Raw genomic sequence first — 14,837 nt, forward strand, 5'->3', positions numbered from 1 at the left:
ATGGAAGTAAAATCTTCCAAAAATTTCCAAAAATATAATGGCATTCAATTTATTACTATTTTTAATATGAATTAAACGTAAAATTAAATAAAGAAAAACAAAAGTTTCAGTCTATAGTAATAGTAAATGGTCTTGGAACAGTAGCGTCACAAACAGATTGGGATTTACAAATGCAAATTGCACTCATTACAGCTAAACTCATTACAGAAAAATGCGTGCAGATGAACCACTGAATCCTGGCCTGCTAAAGGTATGCCAAGCCAGACGTTGGCCACCTTTGGCTTACAATTCATTTCAGCAATGGGCAGAGAATAGGTGCTTGACTAGAAATATTTGGCCTCTGCATAGAATAACTACTGGGTGCTAGACCAACAATGGTTCTCAGCCTGATCACTTCACTGAAGCAGGATTCTAATAGCAGAACAAATAACTAGTAAATAAGACAATTCACGACTACATGAGATGTTATATACACAAGGCCATGCCATTTCACATTGTGATGGAAACAGATCTGGATACACATTAATTAATTACATCACACAAGCTTCTAATTTACACACTAATTCCAGTTCAGTCAATAAAATGATTTTACTGTCACTATTTCAGTCTCTCCTCCTTAGGAAAGGTGGCATTGTTCTCTATATGCAATGTGGATTTTTATTCTTTTTTTTTAAACTCTAAGGGGTTTTCTTATCTTAGAAATTGATGACTAGATAGGTAATCACTTTCTCATCAGTGGGAATTTGACTGCTAAGAATAAATAAGAATTAACCGGCAAAATAGCCTTAGATTTTTTTTTTTTTTTTTTAAATCTGAACAGGGACAATCCTGGCCAAGAACTGTGCAGGGAACTTCAATATAGCACCATCATTTTTCAAGGAAGAAGGAAAACCACAGTAATGTGTTTTATACAATATACTTTTATTTTAACGGAGAATATTTTGATAGAATAGAAGATTGTGAAGTTATTATAGCTATAAAGTTAATTTGTAAACACATGATGTGCCCACACTTTCCTAAAACAGCTAATGTAGAAAGTAGATATCATGAAACATAGCTACAGGTATTAATGAGTTAACTTCAAACTATGCAGTATACACACAGTGCCAAATAAAAAGACTTTCCACCACCCATTGCTAGTACATTTGTATATGGTTTTGTACAACCCTTACAGCACCTGTGTAAAACCACAGAACACTCAATGGGGCTGATTCATCAAGAATGGGGCTATATACACAAGTCTTGATCAAGGGCTCACTAGGGTAAGACATATTAAATCCATTGAATGTACTCCAATCACTGACTGGAGTACATTTGCTATAGTATATGCCACATTTGTGACGTAAATTGGGATAAATCTGTTAGACTGTGCTCAGCATAGCTGACTCCAACAAGATTCCCCTACTTTTGAAAAAATTACCAACGCTAGCATAAAAATGAAAAAAGTCGTACATAGTTAGCAACATTTCAGTTTTTTTGTAAAACTGTTTGAAAAGTATATTTGTACACAATTTAGCAAAAGTGTAGACATGAAGTGGCTCTCTGCTGCTGCATTCTGCCATGTACCAAACAGATGAGTACTCTAAATATAGAGGTCACAAAAAAAATACGCCAGTAGTGAGGGAGTTGCAAGATTCTCTAGCTGAGATAGGAGAGAATGCTGTCAGGACAAGTACTTAACAAAATATATCCATCATTGCTTAGTTTTGGGAACAAAGATTATTTGTGAAAGGGAGAGAAGAATGTCCATGTGGCTCTTCGTGGCTAATAAGGCCAATGTGGGACAACCAGTTATGGCAGCATTGGCTACAAGCAAAGATCATATTTAGGCATGGTATTGCAGTAAAGATAGGATCTGGGCATGGTGTTAACTTGATTCTTGCGCCATGATCTTGTCTTTGATGATAGTCTGTCATAAGTTGTTAAAGGAGGAAACAGCCTTGTGAATGCTATGTCTCCAACACCTGCAGTTCGCAGATAGGGCAGGTCATAGATTTGTCAATATGGCAGGCATCAAGGGGTTTCTTCAGTGTGTCCTAATATTTCTTCTTTAGTACCCCTCTGTCACGTGGCGAGTTAACCATATAATGCAATCTTGAGTAGAGGATGGTCTTCCATCCTTGAGATATGTTCCTGCCCAACACAACTGCTTCTTCAGCATCATGGCCTTGATGTTTTAAACTTCTGCCTGTTTAAGAGCAGTGTTGGTGAAATCCTTGCAGACGATTCACAAGTAAGGCATCGCTGATGGAAGAGCTCAAAAGGCTGAAGGTGATGGCGGTAGATAATTCACGCCTCAGATCCATATAGGAGGGTGGATAATATGACAGTGTTGCACATGTTGACCTTTGGGCATTTCTTCAGATGCTAGTTTTCCAGACGCATTATAAACTCTACCAAATACACTGCATGCTTTGGCTACACTGTTATCAATACCTTGTCAATCTTGACATCTGAGAAGTTAATGCATTCTAGGTAGTTGAACTGCTGGACTGTTTTTAGCTCTGATTCACCAACAGTGATGTGTTGAGGGGGGGGGGGGAAGCTTCCTGGGGTGCCAACTGATAAAGGATGTCTGTCTTCTTTGGACTGACATCTAGTTCAACAGCTTTTGCAACACAAAATGTTATACACTGTAGGGCTGCTTCTGTATGGGAGACAAAGGAAGCATCATCTGCAAATAGCAGCTTTCTGACAAGTTGTATTATGGTCTTAAGGCCCCGTCACACATAGCGACGCTTAAGCGATCCCGACAACGATACGACCTGTCAGGGATCGTTGCTGCGTCGCTATGTGGTCGCTGGTGAGATGTCACACAGTGCGATCTCCCCAACGACGCAGCAGCGATGCGGCGAACTGTAGCGACCTGTAGCGACCTGTCGAACGATGCTATTTCATGATGATTCAATGGGACGACCTGTCAACGAGGTCGTTGGTAAGGTCTCAAACACAGCGATGTGTGTTACCCAGCGGGACCTCAACGATCAAAAAATGGTCCAGGCCATTCCGACACGACCAGCGATCTCACAGCAGGGGCCTGATCGCTGCTACGTGTCACACATAGCGAGATCGCTACTGAGGTCGCTGTTGCATCACAAAACTTGTGACTCAGCAGCGATCTCGCTATGTGAGACGGGGGCTTTAGTGTGGGCCTTTACACAATTCAGGTTGTGCAGACTGTGACATCTTTGAGATCTGCTATGGTCCTTTGAAGCAACAAGGTAAAGAAATTTGTGAAGAAAAATGATACAGGTACATAGCCTTGATTAACGCTGTCATTTATTGGGTTCTTTGAAATCAATGTTATATGTGACTTAAAGGGACTCTGTCACCTGAATTTGGAGGGAACAATTTTCAGCCATGGAGGCGGGGTTTTCGGGTGTTTGATTCACCCTTTCCTTACCCGCTGGCTGCATGCTGACTGCAATATTGGATTGAAGTTCATTCTCTGTCCTCCAATCTTGCCTTGTGCAGGAGTGTACTATGGAGGACAGAGAATGAACTTCAATCCAATATTGCAGCCAGCATGCAGCCAGCGGGTAAGAAAAGGGTGAATCAAACACCCGAAAACCCCGCCTCCATGGCTGAAAATTATTCCCTCCAAATTCAGGTGACAGAGTCCCTTTAACCAGGCTCGCCTTCATGTAGCTGGATGATCATTTTGAGGAACTTGAGATGACATCTTAATGGTTCCATGCAAATTCCCAGAATTTTAAGCAGGTTTTCCATGATTATTTTTATTGTGTGGCTTTGTGGAGTCAAAAATAACAAACTTAGCTACAATCAATTATTGCTACTCTGGCAATCCCTTTCTGACATTGTGCACAGTCTTTATTGACAAGCTGCAGGTGGCATCATGACCATACCACACATGATTAGAGATGGGTGAAACTGAGCAGTAAAGTTCAGTCTCTGTACCGAACACTTACTGTTCGGGCACGGACACCGAACACTGTCTTCACCAGGAAGTTGGGTGTTACTGTTCGGTTCGTCCCCCCAAACACAGGGTGCTTGTCGCGCTGTCATGTGCATGTTAGCGTTGCAAACACTGCTTCTAAATCATTACAGACGATCACACGGCCACAGTTCCCATGCTGTGAAATGACAGTGTGAGTCCGCAGCTGTAATCGGAGGTAAAAAGTTTACCTCCGGTCATTGACTTTGGCTGATGGGACTACTGCTACGCCTACTTTACATGAGTATGGTTTAATTTAGAATCATTAAAGAAATCTGTGGCATTCTTTAAATTAAAGAGTTTTATTCTGGCTGTGTGTTTATTTACAATATCAGGTTGAGCAGAAACCTCTCAAATACTAAGCCATGGCTTGATGGCAACGGACAATACAAAGGTCACATCAACCCCACAAATATGAACCCCACTTGCCACCGCTACAGGGCAAGTGGGAAGCGCCGGGCAAAGCACAAAAATTTGCAAATCTAATAGATACGCCTTTTCTGGGTGGCTGTAGGCTGCTGTTTTTAGGCTGGGGGCAAATATTAATGGCCCCTTACCAGCCTGAGAATACCATCCCCTAGCTGTATGCTTTAGCCAGGCTGATTGTCAAAAATGGCGGGACCTAAAGTCATTCTTTAAATTATTTAATCAAATAATTAAAAAAAAAAACAGCATGGGGACCCTTCTATTCTCGATAGCCAACCTTGCCAACGTTGACAGCTGAGGGTTGCAGCCTCCAGCTTTCAGTTTTGCCTGGCTGTTTATCAAAAATACAGGGGAACACATGCTGTTTTTTTTTAATTATTTATTTATAGCACAGGCACCAGCTGATGAATACTCCCATCAGCCGCCACCTGCTCTCGCTGTTATACTAGGCAGCAGACAGAGGCTGATGGGAGAAGTGGTCCCATCATTCGACACCAGTGACCAGAAGTAAACTTTTTACCTCCGATCACAGCTGTGTCACACCTGCACTCCTGCACTTTACTGACAATATGTCTCAAGGTAATATTATCCCACACTGTCGGAACTTCAGCTACACATGATCTTTGCCCTGGGACATTTATGCTAGCCTCCTACATTCAGTCTTTAGAAGTCACTATCTATATTTAGAACCCATTAAGTTCGTTCTTCAACAGGAACCTCATATATGGCAGCAACACTTCCAGTTCCCTGCCCCTTCATATATACTGATATATGACTCAACAGGCCTATATTATTGATTCCTGTGTCTCATCACAAAAGCATATTACCCTTATACTGTGTGCAGGTTTAGTTCCGGGGGACACCCTTGTTTTCTCCCTGATGTAATACACATATCTTTTCTCGCATGGTTTTTTGCTGCTTTTCTTCCTCACCCAATAATTTTGACATTGTCAGATATTTAATATATAAATAAAATTTTATATTTTTCCTAAACCCATTTTGCTGTATTATTTTCTGATTTATCTTATACATGTTTAGTTTTCATCATTTACTATTTTTGGATCTATCAATTTAGAGATCCTTCTCTTTGGTTGGTCTTATGTCATGGCTTATGGGTATGCTCCACTTGGCCGAGTGGATATTTTTGTAGGTTTATAAGATTGAACTGTTTGCTCATAATTAAAAGAGTTATGTTTGGCGCAAACCCAACACAGCGCATCACCAAAAGAACACAATACCCACAGAGAAAAGTGGTGGAGGCAGCATTATGCGTTTTGCCTCTTGGAACTGGGGCTGTAGTCAAGGTGGAGGGAATTATGAACTGTTCCTAATATCAGTCAATTTTGCTTCAAAACATTCAGGCTTCTGTTAAAAAGTTAAAGATGAATTTTACCTCTCAGCACGATCACGACCTAAGCATACCTCCAAATCAATAAAAGAATGCCTGTGAAGATCAAAGTTTTGGAATGGCCTGGGCAGAGCTGAAATCTGAATCCATTTGAAAATCTGTGGGATGATCTGAAGAGAGCTATACACTGGAGATGCCCTCATAATCTGACACATTTTGAGCGCTACTGCAAGGAAAAGTGGGCAAAGATTGCCAGTTGTAGATGTGCCACGCTGATAGACTGCTACACAAAAAGATTGAATGTTGTCATAAATTTAAAGGGTATACAGCATCTACTAAAAGTATTAGTTTAATGGTGTGCATATTTATGTAACCACATTATTTTTGTTCTTTATTTTTCCATGAAGATATGGTAAAATGGAAAATATGATATTAGGAAGATGGTAGTCAGTCTAGATGTTTGGTGGTGTGCAATGGTAGCATGTAGAGTCTACTCAGAGTACAGAGAATCACAGCACTCGGGTAGATTGCAGTGAAGATTTTAACTTTATTGATAGGTCAACATATGGCATTCAAATTATTCTACATATCAAAAGGTCGGGAATGTTTCTGTCCATATGGACTTTGGTCATAGCCTGGTGTAATGTAGAACAGCATTGAAGTCAAGACTGTGCCATCATATTGCACAATATTCTACATCGCACCATGCCATGACCAAGGTACAGATGGGCAGAAACCTTAGAAATAACTTGTATGTCATAACTAGTGATGAGCGAGTGTACTCGTTGCTCGGGTTTTCCCGAGCACGCTCGGGTGGTCTCCGAGTATTTCTTAGTGTTCGGAGATTTAGTTTTCATCGCAGCAGCTGAATGATTTACAGCTTCTACCCAGCCTGAGTACATGTGGGGGTTGCCTGGTTGCTAGGGAATCGCCACATGTAATCAAGCTGGCTAGTAGCTGTAAATCATTCAGCGGTGGCGAGTAAAACTAAATCTCCGAGCAGTCATAAATACTCGGAGACCATCCAAGTGAAACCCGAGCAACAAGTATACTTGCTTATCACTAGTCATAACTCATCATTTTCACTGCCAGCGATTACAGTAGAACAGTATTTCTCGACTCCAGTCCTCAAGACCCACAAACAGGTCAAGTTTTCAGGATATCCTTCGTATTCAACAGGTGATAATTTCATTACATTCTCAAGCATTCATTCCATCACCTATGCAATACTAAGGAAATCCTGAAATCATGACGTTTTGGTGGGTTCTGAGTGAATTTTTCAAAATTCGGTTCCAATTATGATCGGCGGCAGTTACTATTTTTGCAGTATTTTCCAAACACAGCCGAGCGTCATTGGAGTCAATGGGAGTAGAAATTACTAAATATGTTCGGAACCGATTATCAAATAAATTCAGCACAAATAGGGTACCAATATGCCATGACAAATTCAGATTCGGCGACCGATTGCAAACATATTCGCTCAACTCTAGTCTTAAGGACTTAAGTTGAGAAACACTGGATTAGAATGTTGTGGCTTCTGTACCTTAGCTCTCAACATATAGAGCATCTATGCTGCAGATCAGTCACAGTGCCCATGCTGACCTCTGTCTAAACCCAAAATGCCGACAACTGGCAAACGTGTATGTTATTTATTTGGGTAACAAAAAAAGTGTCTCAATCCCCAGATTTCAATCAAAAAGATCATCTGTGGAATGTACGGTAAAAAAAAGTCCTATCCATGAAGTGGACTTAGAGCATCTGCTGGTGTCAGAAGGCACAGAACATCGTTGGGAGACTAGTAGACTTTGTGACTTAGCAGCTGACCGCTGTTCTTGTAGATGAATGAAGTCAATATAATGTACTAAATTAACTCAATACTTTGTGTATTTCCTCACTGTTCCTACATGTCATTTGGGTTTCAGTATAAACTTGAGTGGTCACCTATAAGTATAAAAATAACTGAAAAAAGTTCAAGGCAGTGAAGAAACGAATATAGGACGAAAGGGAAAACACTGACGGTAGAGTGTGCAGACAGCAATCGCAGCTTCAGAGAATGTTCATTCTAAATGTTATAATCATCCCATGTAACAAAACATAACAAGCCTTTGGCAAATGGTTTAATCATTCTTCCAAGCAGTTGCAAAAATTATAAGGTAGACTTATTAAAAAAGTTAGTTCCTGAAATCCTAGTGGGAAAAGCTTTTTGATTCGAATAACCTCGAATTGACACAAATGCACCAGACAATAAAAGACTTCTTACCTCATGTGTTCTCCCAGCCCTCAGGATGCTGCTCTCAAGTGCATCCCTTCTACAATTATTTACTTGTGTTAACTTGAGATCCGCTGCTTTAAGTTTGTCCTGTAGAAATTTTATTTCTGATTTCTGTGAAGCTATTATGAGTTCCAGTTCCACAAGGGATGGATGTTCCAAGTCCTGCAGTAATTAAAATCATAATTAAAAAGTAAATTATATGGCATGATTAATACAAGACACACATTTCTGTAAAAGGCCATTATTTCCAACCACTATTTGTTAGAAGTATACGCTCTATAGATGTTTGCTCAGCCTAAAAATGATGAACTATACTTCCAGAAGTGCTGCCCACTATGCACCAGAATTTGACTTTACACTTTAAAGTATTTACTCTCTGTAAATGAACAAAACGTCAGACCACAATTATATTCTCCAATTTGTCAGGCACAACATTAAATACTTAGTAGCCTAGATATTTAACCCTTTAGATGCTAGAGGCTGCTACACATTTTGCACCTCTGTTATCCAACACAATGTTGACATGTGAAAATTTAAAAACAAATTGAAAAAAATACTTAAAATAAAATTAAACAGCTATAAAAATTACTCCTTACATAGTAACTTTATTTTGTATATATTTGTTCACAACCAATCTGAAATTTAGAATTTTACATCCTCTCAAGAATTCACTATACTACACCTCCGTGCGTCTAATGTCCACATTACATGAAGTTATGTTTATAAATTTATCAAAATTACAGAGACCAATATGTACTTTTAGAATGCAAGCCTAAGGTAAACCCAATAATTAAACATCTATTTCAATAAAGTAGATGAGAAAGTAATATCTAGCCATTTAAAACCATAAATATCCTTAACCCCTTTAAAGGGAATCTGTCACCCCCAATATCGTATATGAGCTGTGGCCACCGGCATCAGGGGCTAATCTACAGCATTCTGTAATGGTGTAGATAAGCCCCCGATGTAACCTGAAAAATGAGAAATAAAGGTTATATTATACTCACCCAGGGGCGGTCACGCTGCGCTCCGGGTCCGATGGGCATCGCGGTCCGGTCCAGCGCCTCCTATCTTCACACGATGACGTCCTTTTCTTGTCTTCTTGCCGCGGTTCCGGCGCACTTTGTCTGCCCTGTTGAGGGCAGAGCAAAGTACAGCAGTGCGCAGGCGCCGGGCCTCTCTGACCTTTCTCGGCGAACCTGATGACGATGGCCGCAGCTCATATACCATTTTGGGAGTGACAGACTCCCTTGAACATCCAAGGCTGCTTGCACTCTAATGACCAAGGCCAGTTTTACAATTCTGACAACTGTCACTTTATGACGTAATAACTCTGGAACGCTTCAACGGATCTCACTGATTCTGAGAATGTAATTTGTGACATATTATACTTCATGGTAATAATGGTAAAAAGTCTTTGATATGACTTGTGTTTATTTGTGAAAAAAAATGGAAATTTGGTGAACATTTTGCAGTTTTCAAACCTAATTTTTATGCCCTTAAATCAGAGAGTTACATCACACAAAATAGTTAATAAGTAACATTTCCCACATGTCTATTGTACATCAGCACAATTTTTTAAAAAATCTTTTCATAGGAAGTTATAAAGGTTAAAAGTTGACCAGAAATTTCTCATTTTTCCCAACCAAATTTTTTTTTTTTTGAGACGACATCACATTTGAAGTGACTTTGAGGGGCCTATATGACAGAAAATACCCAAAATTTACACCACTCTAAAAACTGCATGCATCAAAACCTCAATGAAGAAGTTTATTAACCCTTCAAGTGCATCACAGGAATTTTTGGAATGTGGAAAAAGAAAATGAACATTTAACTTTTTTTTCACAAAAATATTACTTTCGACCCTTTTTTTTTTTCATTTTTGCAAGGGTAACAGGAAAAAAATGAACCCCAAAATTTGTTGAGCAATTTCTACTGTTTGGGTACACAGCAGGGCTTGAAAGGTAAGGAGCGCTATTTGACTTTTTTAATCCAAAATTTGCTGGAATAATTAGCAGACACCAATATGCGCTTGAAGAACCCCTGGAAATTATACTCCTTTGGGAATTTATCTACAAGTGTAGTGACAATTTGACTCCATGCGTGATTTCCAGAAACAAGCAGCAGTGGATGTTGCTGAGTGAAAATCGCAAACTGCCATTGCAGTGCCAAAACATTGTGTCCATAATATTAACATAATCTTTATTTTTAAATAGCGCTAGAATATTCGGCGGCGCTTTACAGTTTACAAACATTATCATCGCTGTCCCCAATGGGGCTCACAATCTAAATTCCCTATCAGTATGTCTTCGGAATGTGGGAGGAAACCGGAGTCCCCGGAGGAAACCCATGCAAATACGGGGAGAACATACAAACGCCTCACAGATGTTGTCCTTGGTGGGATTTGAACCCAGGACTCCAGCACTGCAAGGCTGCAGTGCTAACCACTGAGCCACCGTGCTGCCCTGCTCATGCACCTGTAAATTAAGCGGGCTATGATCGCTACAGAAATGCCAAACATGTAGAGAGTAACTGCGGTTTAGGCATTTGGATTTGGGAGCACAGAATTTGCCGAATTTCTTTTGGGGGGGGGCGAGGGCCATTTTGCTTTTCCACATCCTTTGTACCCTAACAGATAATAGATAAAGCTACATTTTTATTGTACATTTGTTAAGAAAATGTTTGACACACAATCACCATACAGAGAACCGTGCTTGACTAAAACTGTCCCTCATACTGTTAATACTCTAAATCTTCCCTGCCTATGCAGCGGAGGTTGGCACCCTAAAATTGATTAGAGATAGGCGCCCCTGCTCAACGGCGGCTGTCCCTCCTACTCCTGTACAGTCGCTATGAATGGTGTGATACAGTTATACTCCAATCTGGCACGACAGGAAAAATGAAAAGGACAGTGATTGCCTTGCAACATAATCATCTATAGCAATCATATGACAGTGTGAGGCAGAGTGAATGACAAAGTACCTTAAAGTGCAATAAAAAGTGCATAATACACAGAGTACCTCTCTATAACTGTTCCCTGCTCTTTATAACAGCCTACCTAACTGTGGGGGTTGGCACCCTACTGTAGAGCGGAAATGGCGCCCCCACTCCTCGGCGGCTCACCCTAACGGTGACCCTATAAATAATCCACTGACTCTTAGATGTATAGCCTGGTGGGTCTAAACCAATTTACAACCACAGTCATTGATTATAGGTAGGCTAGATTTGCTTTAACCAAAGATTGATGCAGTATAAATAACAAACTGCACAACCATACTGTGATATAGAAAAATGCCAGTTATAACAATGGGGTACTCATCATTTACGATGTTTTGAGGACAAATGCCTCATGCCTCAACGCGTTTGAAAAATCTCAAAATGATCCAACAGATGCTTCTGCGTAGGTGACACTGGAGCAATTTTGCTAGAGAAAAAAAGAAATGTCTCCCCCAAGATGGCACCGGCGGCGACAGCGCAGTAGAATCTACCGGCGATCCAATATAGGCTAATGCGCAGGCACGGCCGGTGCCATTTAATATTTTTTTTCCCGAATACATGTAGATCACCAAATAAAATAATTACATGGACATTATACAGGCAATCATGCTACAGCACATGCACCGCCGCCGACACCTGCCTGCTGAATGCTAACTTTAAAAAAAAAAAACATCTTATATTCAGTATGTAAAATAGGGGGCAGGTCAATGAGGGATCAGTGACCTGTCAGAAGCCATACACATAAATATATAAGCAGAGCACAGACCATCCCAATGCACGAGCATATCATTAACTCAAAACCACAAGTATAGATTAAACAACAACCCCAAGACGGATTTCATCAACCAGGGTATCATTTTAATCAGTATAACGGTGCCAACCTGACACTGTCTGTAGGTTACTAAGCACAATCCTGCTGACAGGTTCCCTTTAATGATAGCTTATAAAAGTAAGTATAAATGAGTGTATTAGGTGAGTGGCCGGTTCACTAAAGCGAATATAAAGGAAAAAAAAAAAATATTTGAGTTGGTGTGTCAACCCATACCTACAGAACAATAATAAAACAAGTGGGACCACAAAAAATTGATACACAATTTTTTTACATTTTTGCCTGATGTTTTACCTTTACCTTGCACCTCTTTAGTAGAAGGCACTTGAGTTATATTAAAGCTAACCTGTCATCAGTGTATTGCAACCCTAACTAATGACATGTGAGTAAAGCGCCTTTAATCCTTATTAAATGTATAACTTGCTTGAAGAATTATATTTTGATGTCTTAGAGAAATCCAGATTTGAAGTTTAAGTTTCAAGTGCAGGGGGAGGGCACTGCACTTCCAGCTCTATTGCCTCTCTCTTTTCCTTGCTCGCAGTTGGTCTCTGATGAATAGGCCACCACTATCAGTGGCATGCCTCCATCACCTGAAATTTTGTGTAGGTGACATCACTGCCTTGGTGCATGCGCCGTACATGCCTGAGGACATCGTGAGAGCCGGCCAATTGATCTGCACATGCATTGCTCCCTCTGAGATGACCATATGGTAATTATGACACCTACACAAATTCTCAGGCGGAGGAGCCTAGTCATCCAGAAAAGAGTGACCCATCTATCAAAGACCGGAGGACGGCAGTCGTCGCGGAAATAGGGAGAGCCAGGAACACTGGAATCACAGTGACAGCCTCATACATGGGGACTAAACCTTTCTCGAAGATGTCAAAATAAAATTTTACAAGCACGATATGGATTTATAATGATTAAAGGCCCATTTCTCACATATCATTAATTAGGGTTGTAATATACTGATGATCGGTTTCCTATAATAAAATAAAATCTTCATAAACGAAAAAAAATTAAAGAAAATCAGGGGGGGAATCTTCACAAAAGGGCACATATATAGATAAGTTTTCAGACATCGCAATAATACAAAGCAGTATGGTGTCACCTCCCATTAGAAGACATCAACCTCTAACCTTGCAGTGTTCCACGCGGCGTCTTCAAACATGTCACTTTAGGAGCCAATTAAACGGGTATAGAAAGCTTTAAACAAAGGTTAAATCACACTATGAAAATGTCAGAATTGTAGATAAAGAATATTCCTGATGTCACCTATGAGCTACCTAGGAGCTGTCGGGAAGTCACCGAATGTTGGAGCCGTATTCCAGGGATCATCCTCCCCATACAGTAAAATCTCCATCATACTCAGACAAATACTCTAAAGTGTGGTTTTCAATCTGCTAACTATGCATTCCATAATAGCCGGTAATTATTAAAAACTGACAAGGAAGCTACGCCACCTGTGTTTATATGGAGCCAGGTAATGAAAAAACAACAACACTGTCATCACCTCTCAATTCCTGATTGCATTATCAAAACTGTAGCAGAGTTTGGCATCTGGGTGTGACCTTGTTAACTGCTAGGGTAATTAAGTTTATTCAGTGGGGAAAAAGGATGATAAATTATTAGCAAGAAGATTTTGTTCACATTTTATTAAATTGGCCTGTCAAAGGGTCGGCCAAATTACCAAGGGCCTCGTTTATTGGAGACCAGCCATATTGCCACATCTGTTACAATTATTTATAATTTCAGCAGTTGAAAACCAACTGAGTTAGGCATCCGCCATGTAAAGTAATTTACAAATTATCTGATGAGGGAGTGTTTTAGCTTTTCCCTCATTTCTAGCCAGCAGAAAGCCGCGCTGTAATTACAGAACACGATTAGGTTCTTTAGGGAACTTAACTTGCACTCGTAGCCATAGTAAGATGCAGCAAGAACATATGGAGGAGCTTGTGCTTCAACTCCCTGAAGCTCGTGACCCGCCTGCCGCTGAGCCCTCGAGTTGAATTTGAATGAGAGTGCCATGGCTAATGTTCTACACATGCACCATTTATGCCACAAAACAAATCGGATCACTGTTAATTATGAAGCAGCTATAATCAGGCCTTCACATCTGTGTAATGTGAGGCGCAGTAGGCTGGATTCCAGTAATGTATGACTACCTTTGGGGTCACAAATTGTAAGCCATATTGCCTCGGTTGTAGTTTACTGAAATCAAAGCAACTCCTCTGATACAAGTCCAAAACAGGGAATTTTTTTATCCAGCTGTTTTTCCCTCATTTTTTTTTTCATTTTTAATTCTGTCTTTCGGAACAAGAGCTTTTCTTTATCAGCTATTGACCAGGGTAGTTAAAACATATGGCACCAGTTCATTAATGAACACGAGAGCTCTAATTTAATGAATCCGCTTGAGCCATAAAAATCAGATTAGGTTTATGCCTGTCATCTCGCTTCTTTTTTTCTTTTTTTCTCTGCTGTTATGTGAAATGAGCGTACTGAACTTAAATGTACTTGTCTGTGCTTCTGCAAAAAAAAAAGCCGTAACATCATCTCCCAAATAATGTATTAGCCCCTTTTGTGCAAACTGCGAGCAGGTGAAAAAACATCCACCAGCAGCCGCCTTTTATTGCCGTTATTATGGCATTAATTGAAGCTGGGTCTAACATTTATCTTTTAGAGAACACAACCTGGCAACCACCTTCTCAAAAACACTTTATTCAATGAAAAATCTTCCTTATAGAAAAGCAGCTAAATATGTTGCACCCAGATGGCAAACCAGCTACAGTTTAATTAATCCACCTTAAGTCATTGAGTGTTCAGTATGGGTAATAACATTTTGAATAATTACATAAAAAAAAAAAAAAAAGCTCTGCATTTCATTAGCGGAACAAAGCAGAACCTCGTCAAAGTAGGTGGGTAAACTTATAATTACACTGTTGTGTGGCAGCAGCTCATACGCATAGGTTGCGATCCCGCTACGTGCAGATGATGCTCATAGAAAACCACA

General features: G+C 40.1%; 1 protein-coding gene across 1 annotated transcript in view; it reads right to left on the minus strand.

Moving 5' to 3' along the window:
* Positions 1–14,837, minus strand: part of CNTLN (centlein) — a 537,174-nt gene that overhangs the window by 343,589 nt on the left and 178,748 nt on the right. The window contains exon 10 of the mRNA XM_069766280.1: positions 7,990–8,163. Within this exon, the coding sequence (XP_069622381.1) occupies positions 7,990–8,163 (174 nt within the window). The remainder of the gene's footprint in view (positions 1–7,989; positions 8,164–14,837) is intronic.

Source organism: Ranitomeya imitator, chromosome 1, assembly GCF_032444005.1.
Source record: "Ranitomeya imitator isolate aRanImi1 chromosome 1, aRanImi1.pri, whole genome shotgun sequence".
Taxonomy (NCBI): domain Eukaryota; kingdom Metazoa; phylum Chordata; class Amphibia; order Anura; family Dendrobatidae; genus Ranitomeya; species Ranitomeya imitator.